Below are 23,349 nucleotides of genomic sequence, written 5' to 3'. Positions count from 1 at the left end.
CCAGAATACACACACAAATTATTTCGATACAATCGTGATCACTACCAAGAAACAATCTTTGGAAATCACATAGATCTGTGAAGCATCATTTAGAATCTTATCTCCCACCCGTAAAGCGGAGATATATCGAGTGAGAGAATCTGTAAACAAAAATTACAGGCGACGCTATCAGCAGCACTGCCTTTTACGTCTATACGTAGACGTTCATTAGAAGAATCGAACGGAATACAACTGAAGCGTTAAGATAACTTATTGATAACTGATATCTGAGGGACTGTTGTTGAAAAGTGTATAGTGATGGCAACGTATAATAACTTTTCGAAGTGTTTAGCCGTGGCACTGAGCAAACTTTAGTCTTAGTTTGTATCGATGATCGTTCCCATCTCTGGTTCTTCTTTTTCTCACAGTTCAATTTGTAATGATATACAGTCATTCTAGTTTGTAGAACGGAACTACAGGATGCGACACCTAAATCCGGACAAATGAAACTTTTTTCAAACGCAAATTTATTAACACAAAATACAAATGAAAATCCTTTTACATATAAGTAGCGGTATGTTTCAAGAGTAATATTACTACACTACTGGCCATTAAAATTGCTACATCAAGAAGAAATGCAGATGATAAACGGATTTTCATTGGGCAAATATATTATACTAGAACTGACATGTGATTACATTATCACGCAATTTGGGTGCATAGATCCTGAGAAATTAGTACCCAGAACAACCACCTCTGGCCGTAATAACGGCCTTCATACGCCTGGGCATTGAGTCAAACAGAGCTTGGATGGCGTGTACAGATACAGCTGCCCACGCAGCTTCAACACCATACCACACAGTTCATCAAGAATAGTGACTAGTGTATTGTGACGAGCCAGTTGCTCGGCCGCCACTGACCTGACGTTTTCAATTGGTGAGAGGTCTGGAGAATGAGCTGGCCAGGGCAGCAGTCGAACATTTTCTGTATCCATAAAGGCCCGTACAGGACCTGCAACATGCGGTCGTGCATTATCCTGCTCAAATGTAGGGTTTCGTAGGGATCGAATGAAGGGTAGAGCCACGGGTCGTAACACATCTGAAATGTAACGTCCACTGTTCAAAGCGCAGACAATGCGAACAAGAAGTGACCGAGACGTCTAATCAATGGCACCCAATACCATAGCGGGCGCCAGTATGGCGATGACGAATACACGCTTCCCATGTGCGTTCACCGCGAAGGCGCCAAAAACCGATGCGACCCTAATGACGCTGTAAACGGAACCTGGATTCATCCGAAAAAATGACGTTTTGCCATTCGTGCACCCAGGTTCGTCGTTGAGTACACCATCGCAGGCGCTCCTGTCTGTGATGCAGCGTCAAGGGTAACCGCAGCCGTGGTCTCCGAGCTGATAGTCCATGCTACTGCAAACGTCTTCGAACTGTTCGTGCAGATGGTTGTTGTCTTGCAAACGTCCCCATCTGTTGACTCACGGGTCTAGACGTGGCTGCACGATCCGTTACAGCCGTGCGGATAAGATGCCTGTCATCTCGACTGCTAGTGATACGAGGCCGTTGGGGTCCAGCACGGCTTTCCGTGTTATCCTCCTGAACCCATCGATACCATACTCTGCTAATAGTCATTGGGTCTCGACCAGCGCGAGCAGCAATGTCGCGATACGATAAACCGTAATCGCGATAGGCTACAATCCGACCTTTATCAAAGTCGGAAACGTGATGGTACACATTTCTCCTCCTTAGACGAGGCATCACAACAACGTTTCACCAGGCAACGCCGGTCAACTGCTGTTTGTGTATGAAAAATCGGTTGGAAACTTTCCTCATGTCAGCACGTTGTAGATGTCGCCACCGGCGCCAACCTTGTGTGAATGCTCTGAAAAGCTAATCATTTGCATATCGTAGCATCATCTTCTTGTCGGTTAAATTTTGCGTCTGTAGCACGTCATCTTCATGGTGTAGCGATTTTAATGGCCAGTAGTGTATATCTAACGCCATTCAGCCGCAGTGACCGCCTCAAATCCTGTCCTGAAGAGATATCTCCAACTCGTTAAAAGAGCGCTGTCCATATTCGCGAATGCTGCTTCCATAACGGTGCGTAGAGACGCAACATTAGGGTGCCTGGCCTTACTGGTAACTCTTTCGTCTGCGCTCCAAACATAGTAGTCGAGGGGGTTCAAATCCGGGCTGGGGCCAGAACTCCTTTGACCAGAATCAACGGTATTTGAGAGCCACTTTTGGACCAACTGGCTCGTACGAGTCGGTTCACCAGCCTGTTGAAAGACATATCGTCTCCACGAGACCACAGTTACCATACAGAGTCTCACGACATTCGTCAAAACTTGAACATGAACTTTTATTATGAGAGTTTGCTCCTCTTCAGAAAAATGCGGCGGCATGCTTTCACCATGACTAAACACAACACGCGAACCTCAGACTTCTCCGAAGCATTATACTTGGCCTCAATGTCATTAACAGTTGATCTCGGATTTCAGAAGAATCGCACTATATAAGCGGGAGAACGCCCAGTGCGGAATCTTTCGATAATCGCGGCTCTTCGGTTGTATTCCGCGCTTGACCGTAACATCTCGACCATTTCGAGATTCTGACTGTTTACTAGACTCCAGTGTCTTTCAAGAATGCCAATCGTGACCTCCGGCGGAACTGCGATATGGCGGGAAATTCAAATTGAAATTTGTGCTGATTTAAGCGCCGCACCCTGTATAATTTGTAAATCTGAGGTGAATGCGTAGCTCTACAGTCGTAGTATGTGTAGCCACAGTCAAATCTGAAAGCAGTCAAATCTGAAAGCAGTCAAATCTGAAAGCAGTCAAATCTGAAAGCAGTCAAATCTGAAAGCAGTCAAATCTGAAAGCAGTCAAATCTGAAAGCAGTCAAATCTGAAAGCAGTCAAATCTGAAAGCAGTCAAATCTGAAAGCAGTCAAATCTGAAAGCAGTCAAATCTGAAAGCAGTCAAATCTGAAAGCAGTCAAATCTGAAAGCAGTCAAATCTGAAAGCAGTCAAATCTGAAAGCAGTCAAATCTGAAAGCAGTCAAATCTGAAAGCAGTCAAATCTGAAAGCAGTCAAATCTGAAAGCAGTCAAATCTGAAAGCAGTCAAATCTGAAAGCAGTCAAATCTGAAAGCAGTCAAATCTGAAAGCAGTCAAATCTGAAAGCAGTCAAATCTGAAAGCAGTCAAATCTGAAAGCAGTCAAATCTGAAAGCAGTCAAATCTGAAAGCAGTCAAATCTGAAAGCAGTCAAATCTGAAAGCAGTAATAGCTGAAAGCAGTAATAGCTGAATGCAGTAATAGCTGAATGCAGTAATAGCTGAATGCAGTAATAGCTGAAAGCAGTAATAGCTGAAAGCAGTAATAGCTGAAAGCAGTAATAGCTGAAAGCAGTAATAGCTGAAAGCAGTAATAGCTGAAAGCAGTAATAGCTGAAAGCAGTAATAGCTGAAAGCAGTAATAGCTGAAAGCAGTAATAGCTGAAAGCAGTAATAGCTGAAAGCAGTAATAGCTGAAAGCAGTAATAGCTGAAAGCAGTAATAGCTGAAAGCAGTAATAGCTGAAAGCGTGGCATCTCTACAGTTTCCTATGGAATTATTTCAAACTTTTCATTGTACAGAGACATTCTGTTTCTCTGTGAAGACTGTCCACAACGCCTGTCTGGTATATCTACTTGACGACGTCGCTTTGGATATCTTGCTCTGAAGTTTGCAGAATACTAACTTGTTTGTGACGTCTGGAAATGTACGAGAGGATTTACACATTACTACGGCAGGCCAAGCAACTTTTATTGAATGCTGCACTACACTCAAAGTGAGACAGACACATGACACTATCTTTAAACTGTAGCCAATGGCCTGAACGATCTACCGATCTTTCAGTTCCTCGGCAATAGAAATTCACTCCTTTCTCACTGACACATTCCAGAAGCGCTGTATGGACATCCTTGTCGTGTGCTGCGAATCAGTTCCTCGATTGCCTGAACATTGCCATCTGTGGTCGGTGGCGATGGCCTCCCTTCCGGTATCACCAACGTCTGTGAGCCCTCGCTCAAATTGTCGACACCATTTCACTACAGCTGGACGCGACACTGAGTTTGGTCCATTATAACGCTACAATTTCGCGGTGAAACTATGTAAAATTTAAACGTTTTACCCACATAAATCTCACTGTCCCTCAGTCTCCAAAGCCGGCCGTTGAGGCCGAGCGGTTCTAGGCGCTTCAGTCCGGGACCGCGCTGCTGCTACGGTTCTAAGTCTAGGGGACTGATGACCTCACATGTTAAGTCCCAAAGTGCTTAGAGCCATTTGAAGCATTTTTTGAACCAAGGAAGTTATTCCCTAATGTCTTGATAGAACATCCTCTCACTACTTTTTGTCAGTGTATCCCATATATTCCTTTCCTCGTCGATACTGCGGATAACTTCTTCATTCCTTATTATGCCATCTAATTGTCAACATTCTTCCGTAACACCACATCTCAAATACTTAGATTCTGTTCTGTTCCGGTTTTCCCACAGTCCATGTTTCACTACCACGCAATGCTATGCTCTAAATGTACATTCTAAAAAATGTCTTCCTCAGATTAAGGCCTGTGTTTGATACTGGTAGACTCCTCTTGTCCAGGAATGCCCTTTTTGCCAGTGATAGTCTGCTTTTTGTTTCCTCATTGCTGCGTCCGTCATGCGTTATTTTGCTGCCTAGGTAGCAGAATTCAGTAAGTTCAACTACTCCACGATTTCCAGATTTGATGTTACGTTTCCCGCTGTTCTCTCATTTCTGCTACTTCTCATTACTTCCGTCTTTCTTCGATTAACACTCAATCCATATTCTGTATTCATTAGACTGTTTATTCCATTCAACAGATCCTGTAATTAGAATGAGATTTTCACTCTGCAGCGGAGTGTGCGCTGATATGAAACTTCCTAGCAGATTAAAACTGTGTGCCCGACCGAGACTCGAACTCGGGACCTTTGCCTTTCGCGGTCAAGTGCTCTACCAACTGAGCTACCGAAGCACGACTCACGCCCGGTATTCACAGCTTTACTTCTGCCAGTACCTCGTCTCCTACCTTCCAAACTTTACAGAAGCTCTCCTGCGAACCTTGCAGAACTAGCACTCCGGAAAGAAAGGATATTGCGGAGACATGGCTTAGCCACAGCCTGGGGGATGTTTCCAGAATGAGATTTTCACTCTGCAGCGGAGCGTGCGCTGATATGAAACTTCCTGGCAGATTAAAACTGTGTGCCCGACCGAGACTCGAACTCGGGACCTTTGCCTTTCGCGGGCAAGTGCTCTACCAAATTTTGGAAGGTAGGAGACGAGGTACTGTCAGAAGTAAAGCTGTGAGTACCGGGCGTGAGTCGTGCTTCGGTAGCTCAGTTGGTACAGCACTTGCCCGCGAAAGGCAAAGGTCCCGAGTTCGAGTCTCGGTCGGGCACACAGTTTTAATCTGCCAGGAAGTTTCAGATCCTGTAATTGTTCTTCACTTTCACTGAGGATAGCAGCGTCTTAAGCAGATCTTACCATTCATATACTTTCACCTTGCATTTTAAACCCGCTATTGAAAATGGTCTAGAGGGCCAGAACTGGTCGTGGCAGAAAACATAGTTCTTGCAACTTGATTTGTTATTTAGTTTGGTTAATAATAACAGTTCCAGATACGCCATGCGCAGTATGGACGCACGGAATAACACGATTGAGGCGTGCGTAAATCGTGTTGCCGCCACCATGTATTTCACACCATGTTTTTAAAGTACTTCCACCTCACTATGTTAATTTAAATTACTGGTATCACTGAGTTGCTGCTTTACCTGGCTGTGAGCGGCGCTAGCAGCTCGTATCAGTATATCCCCTCTCGTAGTATCTTTGCTCGACTGCTATTACTTCCCAGTCGTTGTCTGTCGTAAACAGTTCCGGTCGCGAATCGGGTCTGCCAGTCTGTGGGAACGCGTCTGGGGCGCAGTCCGGACCTGCCAGTCGGGGAGTTGCAATGCGGCACCAGTGCAGTCGGGTTGGAGCAGCTGTGAGGTCTGCGTCGACATGGCTCGCCCGACCGACCTTTGCTGCCACGCATTATTTGAGCCGGGCAGTCCGGACCTGCCAGTCGGGGAGTTGCAATGCGGCACCAGTGCAGTCGGGTTGGAGCAGCTGTGAGGTCTGCGTCGACATGGCTCGCCCGACCGACCTTTGCTGCCACGCATTATTGAGTCTTGGTGGATCGTCGGTCGGTCGGTCGTCCTACTCGACGACGCGTTTTGGCTCCCTGATCATTCATGAGTCGGCTGTATGTGTGTGTGTGTGTGTTTGTGTGTATCCGCTGGCAGTCCCTGCGCGGTGTCGGAGCGTGTGTAGAGCTCTGCGATCGCTACGAGGTTCTTGGTTCACCGACCCAAGACCTCAAAGTTGAGTAGTGGTTTCAACTACCCAAGCCACGTCCATTCATGTTGTGTGGTTCGTTTGGATGGTTCGCTGTTGGGGAGGTTTTCCTTTGAGCAACACAGAGTGTTTCTATTGGTGAAATTTAGCTGCCATGTGATGCAATTAACTATACTGGTTGACTACAATTCGAGTGCACCAGCGGAATTTCCTGCCTTGTGGCCGTTAGTGTTCCGGTTACCTGCCATGGCCACTAACGTAATTTCAGACAGCGGCCTTTCCTCACCTGTTGTCGCTGTCCAACATGGTGTGTAGTTTAGATAGCTAATACATATTGCATTTTGGATAATCACGTTTGTAACCCTGTGTGTTAGAGTTCTCGTGTACTGACTGGTGGCAAGCAAGTCGTTGTGTCGGTCAGACCGTTACTGTCGCCTGGTTGGGTTCCGACAGATCAAGTGTAGTTGGGCTCACCACCTGTCACACCTAAATGAACGAGGACAGACTGACCTCCCTGGAGGCTTCCGAGGCCGTTTTCATTGTCTTCCTTCTCATCGGTGTTTAATTGTATGTTTATAATCTATCATAGGCAATGATTTTTTAATTCTTGTTTTTACTGAACTTTATGTATTTTTTGAATTTTGGAAAATCAATTGTGGGCCTTAAGTCGCTTAAAACCTTATTCTTGAAATTACCCTTTAGGAAATACGGAAGCGTCCGATCCCGCCCGTCTGTTTTGACCCATGACGTCACAAATATGGCGGAAACAAAAACAAACACACACACTTTCCACAAGAAGCCTAATGACACTAACGGGACAAGCGCGGGAAATGGGGTGTTTTGGGTGGGGGGGGAGCAAACTAAACACACTCCTGGAAATTGAAATAAGAACACCGTGAATTCATTGTCCCAGGAAGGGGAAACTTTATTGACACATTCCTGGGGTCAGATACATCACATGATCACACTGACAGAACCACAGGCACATAGACACAGGCAACAGAGCATGCACAATGTCGGCACTAGTACAGTGTATATCCACCTTTCGCAGCAATGCAGGCTGCTATTCTCCCATGGAGACGATCGTAGAGATGCTGGATGTAGTCCTGTGGAACGGCTTGCCATGCCATTTCCACCTGGCGCCTCAGTTGGACCAGCGTTCGTGCTGGACGTGCAGACCGCGTGAGACGACGCTTCATCCAGTCCCAAACATGCTCAATGGGGGACAGATCCGGAGATCTTGCTGGCCAGGGTAGTTGACTTACACCTTCTAGAGCACGTTGGGTGGCACGGGATACATGCGGACGTGCATTGTCCTGTTGGAACAGCAAGTTCCCTTGCCGGTCTAGGAATGGTAGAACGATGGGTTCGATGACGGTTTGGATGTACCGTGCACTATTCAGTGTCCCCTCGACGATCACCAGTGGTGTACGGCCAGTGTAGGAGATCGCTCCCCACACCATGATGCCGGGTGTTGGCCCTGTGTGCCTCGGTCGTATGCAGTCCTGATTGTGGCGCTCACCTGCACGGCACCAAACACGCATACGACCATCATTGGCACTAAGGCAGAAGCGACTCTCATCGCTGAAGACGACACGTCTCCATTCGTCCCTCCATTCACGCCTGTCGCGACACCACTGGAGGTGGGCTGCACGATGTTGGGGCGTGAGCGGAAGACGGCCTAACGGCGTGCGGGACCGTAGCCCAGCTTCATGGAGACGGTTGCGGATGGTCCTCGCCGATACCCCAGGAGCAACAGTGTCCCTAATTTGCTGGGAAGTGGCGGTGCGGTCCCCTACGGCACTGCGTAGGATCCTACGGTCTTGGCGTGCATCCGTGCGTCGCTGCGGTCCGGTCCCAGGTCGACGGGCACGTGCACCTTCCGCCGACCACTGGCGACAACATCGATGTACTGTGGAGACCTCACGCCCCACGTGTTGAGCAATTCGGCGGTACGTCCACCCGGCCTCCCGCATGCCCACTATACGCCCTCGCTCAAAGTCCGTCAACTGCACATACGGTTCACGTCCACGCTGTCGCGGCATGCTACCAGTGTTAAAGACTGCGATGGAGCTCCGTATGCCACGGCAAACTGGCTGACACTGACGGCGGCGGTGCACAAATGCTGCGCAGCTAGCGCCATTCGACGGCCAACACCGCGGTTCCTGGTGTGTCCGCTGTGCCGTGCGTGTGATCATTGCTTGTACAGCCCTCTCGCAGTGTCCGGAGCAAGTATGGTGGGTCTGACACACCGGTGTCAATGTGTTCTTTTTTCCATTTCCAGGAGTGTATAAACAAATTTAGACGTCTTGCGTAGCTACAACGTGTAAGTGAAGACAGCCATGCATGAATACCCACCCACCTCCCCAGGGGTCGTAACCCCTGCAACCCATAGAAGATAAAGATGCTTCAGTAGCTGATTAGCGTTTTTGGTCTTTTTTAAAAAAAATCTCACGGGATAGAACGAACAGATCAGAAAGATAAATAAAATAAACTAAAACAGAAATTGGAGGAAACAGATTATTAAAATAAGTAATAAGCGTTTTTAAATTTAAAAAAAATCTCACGAAATAGAGCGAACAGATCAGAAAAGTAAACAAAATAAGATAAAACAGAACTGGAGACAGCCACACTCAAACCAAACTCCGCGCCGTCATGACGTCACACACGACAACACCCTTACGTCACGGGTCAAAGCCGACGCGTGGGATAGGACGCTTCTGTCGACCCACCCTTTAAGCAGAAACATTGTGGCCTTCTGCCTTAAAAGATTATGGCAATATATTTTAAAAATTTCAAACTTAATTGTGGCCCTCAGCCGCTTGTATTACACCTTGCATATGTTTGTTCTATCTACTTTTGCCTTGAGGCTTCCCAGCGGAATTGTGATACCATATATATTTTAATTATTTTATTTGCTATTTTAACTGCATTTTTATTTTGTCGACTTCTAAGATTTCTTGTTTGGAGGCCCTCAGCCGTGAAATAATTGCCTTTTTTGAATCTCGTAGTTCTAAAGCTTCGGCTATGTGCCGTTTTGGTTTAAAGGTGTTATTAAATTACAATAAATTACAATTTTGAGTGAACCTGACCGACACCTTATTTGGCCCTTTCCACAATCCCAATCACCTGTTCTGCCCAGCGGATTTAGCGGGCGTCTCGACAATGACTGCTTTGAAGCCTTTGCTGTGGGCAGCGAGACGCGGTGTAGGTGTTTGGCGTTAGGAGCAGCGGAGGCAGCGCAGGTACTTACGGCGACGCACTCGCAGCGGATGCAGTACATGACTCCAAAGGGCGGCCCCAGGTCCGCGAACCAGTGGGCGCCCAGCTCGTACACCCGTCGTCCGAAGTGGCACTCTGCAACAGCAAGAGAGGAAGGCGGCGTTGGTAGGCAGCAACTGAAGGCTGCAGGCAGGGCGGGAAAACAGAGCCACCTCCTGTACTGCTCCACACGGGCAGGTCGTAGTGACTACTGACAAGGGAACCTCCCCATCGCACCCCCCTCAGATTTAGTTATACGTTGGCACAGTGGATAGGCCTTGAAAAACTGGACACAGATCAATCGAGAAAACAGGAAGAAGTTGTGTGGAACTATGAAAAAAAATAAGCAAAATATACAAGCTGAGTAGTCCATGCGGAAGATAGGCAACATCAAGGATAATGTGAGCTCAGGAGCGCCGTGGTCCCGTGGTTAGGGTGAGCAGCTGCGGAACGAGAGGTTCTTGGTTCAAGTCTCCCCTCGAGTGAAAAGTTTAATTTTTTATTTTCAATTATTACTTGTCCGTCCGTCCGATGCGAGGTAACTGCGCTGTAGTATGTGGACGCTACACCTAAACAACATACTCCTGTCATGTGACGCACATGCCGTCACCAGTGTCGTATAGAATATATCAGACGTGTTTTCCTGTGGAGGAATCGGTTGACCTATGGCCTTGTGATCAACTGTTTTCGGTTCCCGTTGGAGAGGCACGTCCACTCGTCTACTAATCGCACGGTTTTACGGTGCGGGCGCCATACACAGACACTAAACTTATTACAGTGAACAGAGACGTCAATGAACGAACGGACAGATCATAACTTTGCGAAAATAAAGAAAGGAAACTTTTCACTCGAAGGAAGACTTGAACCAAGGACCTCTCGTTCCGCAGCTGCTCACGCTAACCACGGGACCAAGGCGCTACTGAGCTCACACTATCCTTGATGTTGCTTTATCTTCCGCATGGACTACTCAGCTTGTATATTTTGCTTATTTTTTTTCATAGTTCCACACAACTTCTTCCTGTTTTCTCGATTGATCTGTGTTCAGTTTTTCAAGGCCTATCCACTGTGCCAACTTATAACTGAATCTGAGGGGGGTGCGATGGGGAGGTTCCCTTGTGAGAAGTAATACCCTGTAATAACAAAGTTTCAATCAATTTGCTCAACAACACAGCTGCAAGGAGACATTATCATACTGCAGCATAGCTGGTAATATAACATTCAGAAAACGCGTGAGGAAGAAAGGGAAAATAATGTTCGTTCAATCACTCCGTATTTCCACAGTGTTCGAATACCCGCCATCCAGAGTTAGAAATAATATCACACCGGCTGTATGCGAAAACCTGAAACTATTTTCCAGACTGAGACTTAAATCTGCATTCCTGACTATTACGGGTACTGAGCTAGCCCCACGGATTAGCTTCAACTTGTCACGGGCACCTCCCTTTCTTTCCTTAGGCTGCAGTAGCTCTCGTACGATGCAATGAGACTAGGGCCTCGATGTGGATATAATGTGGAGTCTGAATTGTCTACAGTCTCTATGTTCGTACTGATAATTCATTCTCTTAGTATGTTCAAATGTGTGTGAAATCTTATGGGACTTAACTGCTAAGGTCATCAGTTCCTAAAGCTTACACGCTACTTAACCTAAATTATGCTAAGGACAAAAACACACACACACACACACACACACACACACACACACACACACACACACCCACACACACCCATGCCCGAGGGAGGACTCTAACCTCCGCCGGGACCAGCCGCCCAGACCATGACTGTAGCGTCTTAGACCGTTCTCTTAGTAATTACAGCATATGACTGCATTGTCTGTATACTGAGGTGACTAAACTCATACGACAATGATATGCACATATACAGATGCCGGTAATGGCGCGTACACAACGTATAAATGAGCAGTGCAGTGGTGGAGCTGTAATTTGTATTCAGTTTATTCCTATGAAAAGGTTTGCGACGTGATTATGGCCATACGACGGTGATCAACAGACTTTGATCGCAGAATGGAACATTCCACTCCATAAATCGTTGGGGAATTGAATATGCCGAGATCCACAGTGTCGAGAGAGAGAGAGAGAGAGAGAGAGAGAGAGAGAGAGAGAGAGAGAGAGAGAGAGAGAGAGCCGAGTATACCAAGTATCAGACATTACCTCTCACCATGGACAATTCAGTGGCCAATTGCCTTCACTTAACGACCGAGAGCAGCGGCGTTTGCGTAGAATTGTCAGTGCTAACAGACAAGCAGCTCTGCGTGAAACAACCCCAGAAATCAATGCGAGACGTACGACGAACGAATCTGTTAGGTCAGTGTGGCCAAATTTGGTGTTAATTATGACAGCAAACGACTTACACGCGTAGCTCTGCTAACAGCACAACATCAAAAAATGGCTCTCAGCACTATGGGACTTAACATCTGAGGTCATCAGACCCATAGAACTTAGAACTACTTAAACCTAACTAACCTAAGGACATCACACACATCCGTGGCCGAGCCAGGATTCTAACCTGCGACCGTAGCGGTCGCGCAGTTCCGGACTGAAGCGCCTAAAACCCCTCGGCCAAACAGGCCAGCCAGCACGACATCGCCTGCGCGCCTCTCCTGGGCTCTTGTCCATATCTGTTGGGCCATAAACGTCGGTGAAAACGTGGCCTGCTCAGATGAGTCCCGTTCCAGTTGGTAAGAGCTTATGGTAGGGTTGGAGTGTGGCTCAGACCCCACGACGCCATGGACCCAGGTTGTCAACTAGGCACTGTGTAAGCTTGCGGTGGCTCCACAATGTTGCGAGCTGTGTATACATGGAATGGACTTATCATTGACTGAAAATGGTTATGTTCGGCTACTTGGAGACCTTTTGCAGCCATTCATGGACTTCATACAGTGATGGAATTTTTATGGATGACAATGTGCCATGCCGCCTGGCCCCAATTGTTTGCGACTGGTTTGAAGAACATTCTGGATAGCTCGAGCGAATGGTTTGGTCGCGCAGATTGCCCAACGTGAATCCCATCGAACATTTAAGGGACAGAATTGACAGATCAGTTCGTACACAAAATCCTGCGCTGGCAACACATTCGCAATTATGGACGATTCTAGAGGCAACATGGCTCAATATTTCTGCAGGGGAGTTCCAGCGACTTGTTGAGTCTATGCCACGTCGAGGTCTGAGGAGGTCCGAAACGATATTAGGAGGTGTCTCTTGACTTTTGTCAGCTCACTGTGACAGCTGTAACAGGCAAATTACAACGCTGTGCCAACTAGGGGGAAAACAGCGAGTCGTGAGCTGGCTCAGTATTTTATCTCGTCACAAGCAACCGAGGCAATGAACGCTAGCATACAGTGAAAGAATTCGTCTTATTTATTACCTGAAAACACAACAAAGGAGAGACGCTCAGCTTTATTTTATGTTCAAATCACTTAACACAGTAAGGTTTGAGGGTTTCCATACAAGCAGTGAGAACTCCCTGGGACTTTATGCCACGTGGAAGTGTTTGAAGCTTTCAGGTTTATTTTTACAAAATTTCTGTGTCATATGGTAATCCAGCTCGAAACGTAAGTCAACAAAAGTGCATAAAATAAAGTAGAATCAAACATGATTCAGTTGCCGATTACGATACTCCAATTTACACAAAAAAAAGAAAAAAAAAAAAGATGTCACGGAGGGACAGCTTGCTTAATTCACCACAGTGGATGGAGTTTCACATTCTCACCTAACCTGTTAGTGGGCCACACTTGTTTTTTACTGAAATTTGTGGCTACTAGTGTCAACAGTTTGAGAGAAAATAAACTATCGGCACAATGGCAGGAGTACAACAAACGATTGATAATCGATGCAAGCTTATGGTCTGGCCACTGATGTGTACGAACAACGAACCTTGCGGAGCTCTTCGGCAGACATATAGGAGAGTCGTCTGCCCGAAGTCAGACACAGGTAATAGTCACAGAGTCTCAATTTGACAGAAACTTTCAGCAGGCGAATACTCTAATAGCATTGGTATTAGTTATTTTCGGACTACCACACCATATCTGGTGCGATCCTTATTTGTCATATGGGGAAAGTGCTCTGCAGTGAACAGGGTCGTCTGTCGATAGGAGGAATCGGTTCATGGTAAAGAATTTCGATAATGATCAAGCAGCTTAGTAAATGGTTTTTGGAGGCGATGCTAGAGGTTTATTTTCGAAGAAAGATTGCAATGACAGAATTTAATAGTAGAAAATTGTGGGTATGAAGAAGAGGCTGCCGAAAATGATTTGCAATTGGAGCCCTGAGAAGAGGAAGGAACGAGATAAACCAATGAAACCCGCCTGGTTGGCCGTGCAGTCTAACGCACGGCTTTCCGAGGGGGAGGAGGAGGAGGAGCGCCTGGTCCCCGGCACGAATCCACCCGGCGAATTTGTGTCGAGGTCCGGTGAACCGGTCAGTCTGTGGATGGTTTTTAGGCGGTTTTCCATCTGCCTCGGCGACTGCGGGCTGGTTTCCCTTATTCCGCCTCAGTTACACTACGTCGGCGATTGCTGCGCAAACGAGTTCTCCACGTACGCGTACACCACCATTACTCTACCACGCAAACATAGGGGTTATACTCGTCTGGTGTGAGACGTTCCCTGGGGGGGTCCACCAGGGGCCAAACCGCAAATAACCCTGGGTTTGGTGTGGGGCGGCGGAGGGGATTGTGGACCACTGCGGCTGCGGCGAGGACCAAGCCTCTCCGTCGTTTCTAGGTCCCCGGTTAAAATACAATTCAATACAACCAATGAAAAAATTCTAGAATGACATTTTCACTCTACAACGGAGTGTGCGCTGATATGAAACTTCCTCGCCAATTAAAACTGTGTGCCGGACCGAGACTCGAACTCAGGACCTTTGCCTTTCGCGGGCAAGTGCTCTACCAACATTTTTTTTTTGTTTTTTGTAGTCTCATTTTGTTCCTTGTATCTGCTCGGTGCGGACGTCGCAAGACACCCGTTTCAGTTCGTAGTTGATCCATTATCTCAGTTTTTTTTATTACAGAGGGCAACTAACCCTCTGACCAAACACCGCTGAGATACCGTGCCGGCAAAAAATGTGGAACGCTTCACCATTTTGCGTGTCATCCTTGTGCAGGGGCCTTGCTAATCTTCTCTGTATCGTTCCAATTTTAGTATATGTACCGCCGAAGCGAGTACGTTACCCAAGCACGACTCACGCCCCGTCCTCACAGCTTTAATTCCGCCAGTACCTCGTCTCCTACCTTCCAAACTTCACAGAAGCTCTCCTGCGAACCGTGCAGAAGAGCTTCTGTGAAGTTTGGAAGGTAGGAGACGAGGTACTGGCGGAATTAAAGCTGTGAGGACGGGGCGTGAGTCGCGATTGGGTAGCGCAGTTGGTAGAGCACTTGCCCGCGAAAGGCAAAGGTCCCGAGTTCGAGTCTCGGCCCGGCAGACAGTTTTAATTTGCCAGGAAGTTTCAATGAAAAGATTGTTGGACGGAATACAACTTAGTATGGCAGGAATGGAATGAGAGAAGACAGAAACTGAGGACGCGGCAGTGACAAATGGAGGCGGACTGCGCGTATAGCGAAGCGAAATGCTGGGAGATGGGTGAAGGAGTTTCTGTGTTTGATCCCTCGTGGTAGGAGAAAACGTAGAGGGTGATCTGATGGGAGATGGACAGGATATAAAGAAACTAGAAGGATAAACTTGGATGCGAAAAGTTGAAGTAATGTATGAAGATGTCTGTAAGAGGTATGTGTACAACAATAAATCATAAATGGCTACTGATGACGGAAAAAAAATTAAGAGTGGGAAAGGAAGAATTAGTTGCTCATAGAGTAAAAGTGGTCGTTGCTGCTGCAAAATTGAGTCGCCTTGTAGACAGATACGTAGGTAATTTTTGTCCAGTTTACAGCTGCGTCACACGCGAGTCGCAGAGTGCACGAGACCCCAGCCTCTACTCCACAGGTGGTAACAGGTTTCCCCGTCCCAGGTGGGAACAGCTGACGTAATGCCGCCACTGCGAGGCGGCGCGCGCGCTGACGTCACGAGCAGCGAGCAGGCGGCAGGCAGCGTAAACACGAGCCTATAAAGAGAGCTGCCGGCGGTCAGAGCCGCTGGGAGCTGCACGTGGGGGCGGGTCTGCGTCCCCGGGAAACTCGACACGAGCTTTCCTACGTCACGCGCACTGGAGTGGCGACGTCGCATACTTCATACTGTGGTGCTAGCCACAACCTAAGTAAACTTCGAACTTCGGAGTTTGCAGTCATTTTACGTGTCAGAATCAGCTGAAGCCAGTCAAACTAAATCTACAATATGGCGAAATTTGATCAAAGCTAGACACACGCTCTAAATTTAAACAATGATCTTCGGTGAAACAGATTTTTGATTAAAACTTTTTCTAAAGCCAAGATCGCATCAAATATTTCTTCACTCACAAACAACCGGTTTCGACAGACCCTGCCGTCATTTTCAGGTCTTCAAAAATTTATGTCGCAAAAAGTCTTCATTTTGAGTTGGACTTCACGCCAGGTTCTCGTGTAGATAAAATGTAGCACATGACTACTTGGCGTGAAGGCCAACTCAAAACGAACACGTTTTGTAACATAAATTTTTGAGGACCTGAAGATGACGGCAAAGATTGCCGAAACCAGTTGTTTGTGAATAAAGAAATATTTGATGCGATGTTGGCTTCAGAAAGTTTTTAACAAGTGAAACATTTCACTCCTTGTAATTTCTCAGTATGAGACAACTTATTATTTGATAAAAGCTTCCGTAGAACACTGTCAAAGATTTGACCAAAAAGCGTTGATCAAAAATTCTTGTCAAAGAAGTCTGACAGAGTAATACGGACCTAATGACTTGCATATCCAAGCATAGTGTAAATCAAACGGTTTTCTTTAATAATTTTTTCATAATGCGGAGCCACACTCATAATATATTTATTTAAAGTCAGTACCATCATTAGACTGTTGTTCATTTACAGTGTGCAAGTGTAAATGTAACACTGTAAATGAACGCACACTGTAAATGAACAACAGTCTAATGGCGGTGCTGACTTTAAAGAAACGGTTTCCTGTTACCCTTTTATTATGCGTACTTAACTTAAATCTATATTCGATGTCAACAAATTTCTCTTTTTCAGAAACGCTTTTCTTGCCATTACCAGCCTACGTTGCATATCCTCTCTACTTCGACCATCATCACTTATTTTGATGTCCAAATAACGAAGCTCATCTACTACTTTAAGTGCCACGTTTCCTAATTTAAATCCCTCAACATCACCTGATTTACTTCGACTACATTACATTGTCCTTGTTTATCTTCTGCCGACTTTCACCTTATATCCTCCTTTTGACACACAGTCCAGCCCGTTCAACTGCTCTTCCAAGGCTTTTGCTGTCTCTGATAGAATTACATTGTCACTGGCAAACCTCAAAGTTTTCTATATCTTCTCCCTGAACTTTAATTCCTACTGCAAATTTTCCTATGGTTTCCTTTAATGCTTACTCAATGTATAGATTAAATAACATTCAAGATAGGATACAACCGTGTCTCTCTTTGGGATAGGTTACAATACTGTCTCACTCCCTTCTCAACCACCGTTTCCCTTTCATGCCCGTCGGCTCTCATAAGTGTCATCTGGTTTCTGAACAAGTTCTACATCTACATGATTACTCTGCAATTCACATTTAAGTGCTTGGCAGAGGGTTCATAGAACCAGAATCATACTATCTCTCTACCATTCCACTCCCGAACGGCGAGCGGGAAAAACGAACACCTAAACCTTTCTGTTCGAGCTCTGATTTCTCTTATTTTATTTTGATGAGGATTCCTACCTATGTAGGTTGGGCTCAACAAAATATTTTCGCATTCGGAAGAGAAAGTTGGTGACTGAAATTTCGTAAATAGATCTCGCCGTGACGAAAAACGTCTTTGCTTTAATGACTTCCATCCCAACTCGCGTATCATATCTGCCACACTCTCTCCCCTATTACGTGATAATACAAAACGAGCTGCCCTTTTTTGCACCCTTTCGATGTCCACCGCCAATCCCACCTGGTAAGGATCCCATATCGCGCAGCAATATTCTAACAGAGGACGAACGAGTGTAGTGTAAGCTGTCTCTTTAGTGGACTTGTTGCATCTTTTAAGTGTCCTGCCAATGAAACGCAACCTTTGGCTCGCCTTCCCTACAATATTATCTATGTGGTCTTTCCAACTGAAGTTGTTCGTAATTTTAACACCCAGGAACTTAGTTCACCTGACAGCCTTGGTGATGACTGGGTGTTGTGTGATGTCCTTAGGTCAGTTAGGTTTAAGTAGTTCTAAGTTCTAGGGGACTGATGACCATAGATGTTAAGTCCCATAGTGCTCAGAGCCATTTGAACCATTTGAAAGCCTTGAGAATTTTACTATTTATCGAGTAATCGAATTCCAAAGGATTTCTTTGGGAACTCATGTGGATCACCTCACACTTTTCGTTATTTAGCGTCAACTGCCACCCGCCACACCATACAGCAATCTTTTCTAAATCGCTTTGCAACTGATACTGGTGTTCGGATGACCCTACTAGACGTTAATTTACAGCATCATCTGCGAACAACCTAAGAGAACTGCTCAGATTGTCACCCAGGTCATTTATATAGATAAGGAACAGCAGAGGTCCCAGGACGCTTCCCTGGGGAACACCTTATATCACTTCAATTTTACTCGATGATTTGCCGTCTATTAGTACGAACTGCGACCTTCCTGATAGGAAATCACGAATCCAGTCGCACAACTGAGACGGTACCCCATAGGCCCGCAGCTTGATTGGAAGTCGCTTGTGAGGAACGGTCTCAAAAGCTTTCCGGAAATCTAGAAATACGGAATCAACTTGAAATTCCCTGTCGATAGCGGCCATTACTTCGTGCGAATAAAGAGCTAGCTGCGTTGCTAAAGAACGATGTTTTCTGCAACCATGCTGATTACGTATCAATAGATCGTTCGCTTCGAGAAGATTCATAATGTCTGAATACAATATATGCTCCAAAACCCTACTACAAACGGACGTCAATGATATAGGTCTGTAGTTCGATGGATTACTCCTACTACCCTTCTTAAACACTGGTGCGACCTGCGCAATTTTCCTATCTGTAGGAACAGATCTATCGGTGAGCGAGCAGTTGTATATGATTGCTAACAAGGGAACATCCCCATCGCACCCCCCTCAGATTTAGTTATAAGTTGGCTTAGTGGATAGGCCTTGAAAAACTGAACACAGATCGATAGAGAAAACAGGAAGGAGTTGTGTGGAACTATGAAAAAATAAGCAAAATATACAAACTGGGTCGTCCATGCGTAACATAGGCAATATTAAGGGCAATGTGAGGCGAGAAGCTCCGTGGTACCGTGGTTAGCGTGAACAGCTGCGGAACGAGAGGTCCTTGGTTCAAATGTTCCCTCGACCGAAAATTTTAACTTTTTATTTTCAGTTTATGTGAAAAACTCTTATGTTTTCATCACTTTTTTTGGAGTGATTATTACATCCACAAGAAAACCTAAATCGGGCAAGGTAGAAGAAACTTTTCACCCATTCGCCAAGTGTACTAGTTAGGTGGGTCGACAACATATTCCTGTCATGTGACGCACATGCTGTCACCAGCGTCGTATACAAAATATCAGACGTGTTTTCCTGTGGAGGAATCGGTTGACCTATGACCTTGCGATCAAATGTTTTTGGTTCCCATTGGAGAGGCACGTCCTTCCGTCAACTAATCACACGGTTTTGCGGTGCGGTCGCAAAACACAGACACTAAACTTATTACAGTGAACAGTGACGTCAGTGAACGAACGGACAGATCATAACTTTGCGAAAATAAAGACAGCAAAATTTTCAGTGGAGGGCAGATTTGAACCAAGGACCTCTCGTCCCGCAGCTGTTGACGCTAACCACGGGACCACGGAGCTCCTCGCCTCACATTGCCGTTAATATTGCCTGTCTTACGCATGGACGACCCAGTTTGTATATTTTGCTTATTTTTTCATAGTTCCACACAACTTCTTCCTGTTTTCTCGATTGATCTGTGTTCAGTTTTTCAAGGCCTATCCATTGTGCCAGCTTATAACTAAATCTGAGGGGGGTGCGATGGGGATGTTCCCTTGTAAGTAGGAAGCTATTGTATCAGCGTAATGTGAAAGGAACCTAATCGGTATACAATCTAGACCTGAAGACTTGCCAGTATCAAGCGATTTGAGTTTCTTCGCAATCCCTAAGGTATCAACTTCTAAGAAACTCATGGTAGCAGCTGTTCGTGTTTCAAATTCTGGAATATTCCATTCGTCTTCCCTGGTGTAAATAGCCTTTCGCTCCCTGTATTTTACCCTTGCGATCTTCAGAATTTCAATGAGAGTATTCCAGTCAACGCTGTGAAAAGCTTTATCAAAGTCTACAAATGCTATAAACTTACACGTAGGTTTGTATTTCCTTAACTTCCAAGAGATGTCGTAGGGTTGGTAGTGCCTTGCGTGTTCCTATATTTCTCTAGAATCCAAACTGATCCGCCTCGAGGTCGGCTTCTACATTGTTATGTAGATAAATCCCGCATAAATATGAATCTGTAATACCAACAAATGTTTTCCTTCATTCGCGATCAAATTAACACAAAGGGGGGAAAAAAACAGCTTTTCGCACGACAGCCCACAGCTCTCACGCAACCAGCCACAAGACTGGCACCTGGTGGTCATATATTGCGCTACAAACACAGACGCTACCAACAGTGTGTAACACTTGGCTGAGAGAGCAACACGGCAACAAAAATTTAGTAGACCGTTAATGCTTGTACAGTAGCTGTTGGAAATCAATGTTGTTTGAGACGAATTCGTCAGCTGTACGCAGTCGTGCGACTCCTGAAAGTTTTCCAGTAATATCTACACTCCTGGAAATTGAAATAAGAACACCGTGAATTCATTGTCCCAGGAAGGGGAAACTTTATTGTCACATTCCTGGGGTCAGATACATCACATGATCACACTGACAGAACCACAGGCACATAGACACAGGCAACAGAGCATGCACAATGTCGGCACTAGTACAGTGTATATCCACCTTTCGCAGCAATGCAGGCTGCTATTCTCCCATGGAGACGATCGTAGAGATGCTGGATGTAGTCCTGTGGAACGGCTTGCCATGCCATTTCCACCTGGCGCCTCAGTTGGACCAGCGTTCGTGTTGGACGTGCAGACCGCGTGAGACGACGCTTCATCCAGTCCCAAACATGCTCAATGGGGGACAGATCCGGAGATCTTGCTGGCCAGGGTAGTTGACTTACACCTTCTAGAGCACGTTGGGTGGCACGGGATACATGCGGACGTGCATTGTCCTGTTGGAACAGCAAGTTCCCTTGCCGGTCTAGGAATGGTAGAACGATGGGTTCGATGACGGTTTGGATGTACCGTGCACTATTCAGTGTCCCCTCGACGATCACCAGTGGTGTACGGCCAGTGTAGGAGATCGCTCCCCACACCATGATGCCGGGTGTTGGCCCTGTGTGCCTCGGTCGTATGCAGTCCTGATTGTGGCGCTCACCTGCACGGCGCCAAACACGCATACGACCATCATTGGCACCAAGGCAGAAGCGACTCTCATCGCTGAAGACGACACGTCTCCATTCGTCCCTCCATTCACGCCTGTCGCGACACCACTGGAGGCGGGCTGCACGATGTTGGGGCGTGAGCGGAAGACGGCCTAACGGTGTGCGGGACCGTAGCCCAGCTTCGTGGAGACGGTTGCGAATGGTCCTCGCCGATACCCCAGGAGCAACAGTGTCCCTAATTTGCTGGGAAGTAACGGTGCGGTCCCCTACGGCACTGCGTAGGATCCTACGGTCTTGGCGTGCATCCGTGCGTCGCTGCGGTCCGATCCGAGGTCGACGGGCACGTGCACCTTCCGCCGACCACTGGCGACAACATCGATGTACTGTGGAGACCTCACGCCCCACGTGTTGAGCAATTCGGCGGTACGTCCACCCGGCCTCCCGCATGCCCACTATACGCCCTCGCTCAAAGTCCGTCAACTGCACATACGGTTCACGTCCACGCTGTCGCGGCATGCTACCAGTGTTAAAGACTGCGATGGAGCTCCGTATGCCACGGCAAACTGGCTGACACTGACGGCGGCGGTGCACAAATGCTGCGCAGCTAGCGCCATTCGACGGCCAACACCGCGGTTCCTGGTGTGTCCGCTGTGCCGTGCGTGTGATCATTGCTTGTACAGCCCTCTCGCAGTGTCCGGAGCAAGTATGGTGGGTCTGACACACTGGTGTCAATGTGTTCTTTTTTCCATTTCCAGGAGTGTATTTGCCTTTTATTAGCTCACAGAGCGATCGTTTCCTGTGTCTTGGAAACCAGCAAGGGACGTCCTTACCTTCTAACCATCCATTGCTCCGTTACAGAATTGAACTCTGTGTTCAAAATCAGTTTGCCTCATATCTTCTACTTCTACAACTACGTGATTACTCTGCTATTCACAATATAGTGCCTGTCAGAGGGTTCAATGAACCACCTTCAAGCTGTCCCTGTCGTTCCACTCTCGAAGGGCGCGCGGGGAAAGCGAGTACTTAAATTTTTCTGTGCGAGCCCTGATTTCTCTTATTTTATCGTGATGATCATTTCTCCCAATGCAGATGGGTGCCAACAGAATGTTTTCGCTATCGGAGGAGAAAACTGGTGATTGAAATTTCATGAGAAGATCCCGTCGCAACAAAAAACGCGTTTGTGTTAATGTTAGCCACTCCTATTCACGTATCATGTCTGTGGTTCTATCTCCCCTACTTCGCGATAATACAAAACGAGCTGCCCTCCTTTGTACTTTTTCGATGTCATCCGTCAGTCCCATCTGATGCGGATCCCACACCGCACAGAAATAGGACGGACAAGCGTGGTGTAAGCAATCTCTTTAGTAGACCTGTTGCACCTTCTAAGTGTTCTGCCAAGGAATCGCAGTCTTTGGTTGGCTCTACCTACAATATTATCTATGTCATCGTTCCAATTTAGGGTATTGGTAATTGTAATCCTTAAGTATTTAGTTGAATTTACAGCCCTCAGATTTGTGTGACTTATCGCGTAATCGAAATTTAGCGGATTTCTTTTAGTACTCATGTGAATAACTTCACACTTTTCTTTATTCAGCTTCAATTGCAACTTTTCGCACCATACAGATGTCTTATCTAAATCATTTTGCAATTCGTTCTCGTCATCTGATGACTTTACAAGATGGTAAATGACAGCATCATCTGCAAACAATCTAAGACGGCTACTGGATTTGTCTCCTAGGTCGTTTAATATACATCAGGAACAACAGAAGGTCTGTAACACTTACTTGGGGAACGCCGGATATTATTTCTGTTTTACTCGATGACTTTCCGTCTGTTACTACGAACTATGAGCCTTCTGACAGGAAATCACGAGTCCATTCGTACAACTGAGGCGACATTCCATAGGCACGCAGTTTGGTTGGAAGACGCTTGTGAGGAACGGTGTCTAAAGCCTTCTGGAAATCTAAAAATATGGAATCAATTTGACATCCCTTGTCGGTAGCACTCATTACTTCACGAGTATAAAGATCTAGTTGTACTCGCAGTTTATGATAGGGACGTAATTGGTGGTCCATCAGTTCCTTCCACACGCTTTTCATTACATGGATTTAACAACATTGTCAAGTAACTGCTTAAG

At 46.4% G+C, this 23,349-nt stretch overlaps 1 protein-coding gene and 1 non-coding gene across 2 annotated transcripts in view; both read right to left on the bottom strand.

The window, feature by feature from the left end:
- LOC126175595 (dorsal-ventral patterning protein Sog-like) overlaps positions 1-23,349 on the bottom strand; it is a 544,108-nt gene that overhangs the window by 150,640 nt on the left and 370,119 nt on the right. The window contains 1 exon segment of the mRNA XM_049922459.1: positions 9,640-9,743. Within this exon segment, the coding sequence (XP_049778416.1) occupies positions 9,640-9,743 (104 nt within the window).
- On the bottom strand, positions 14,723-14,829 carry LOC126178660 (U6 spliceosomal RNA). The gene has a single exon (XR_007536544.1). It is a non-coding gene; the product is annotated as a U6 spliceosomal RNA (small nuclear RNA).

Source organism: Schistocerca cancellata, chromosome 3 (genome assembly GCF_023864275.1).
Source record: "Schistocerca cancellata isolate TAMUIC-IGC-003103 chromosome 3, iqSchCanc2.1, whole genome shotgun sequence".
In the NCBI taxonomy this organism is placed as follows: Eukaryota; Metazoa; Arthropoda; class Insecta; order Orthoptera; family Acrididae; genus Schistocerca; species Schistocerca cancellata.
This window is presented reverse-complemented; position numbering and strand designations above follow the sequence as displayed.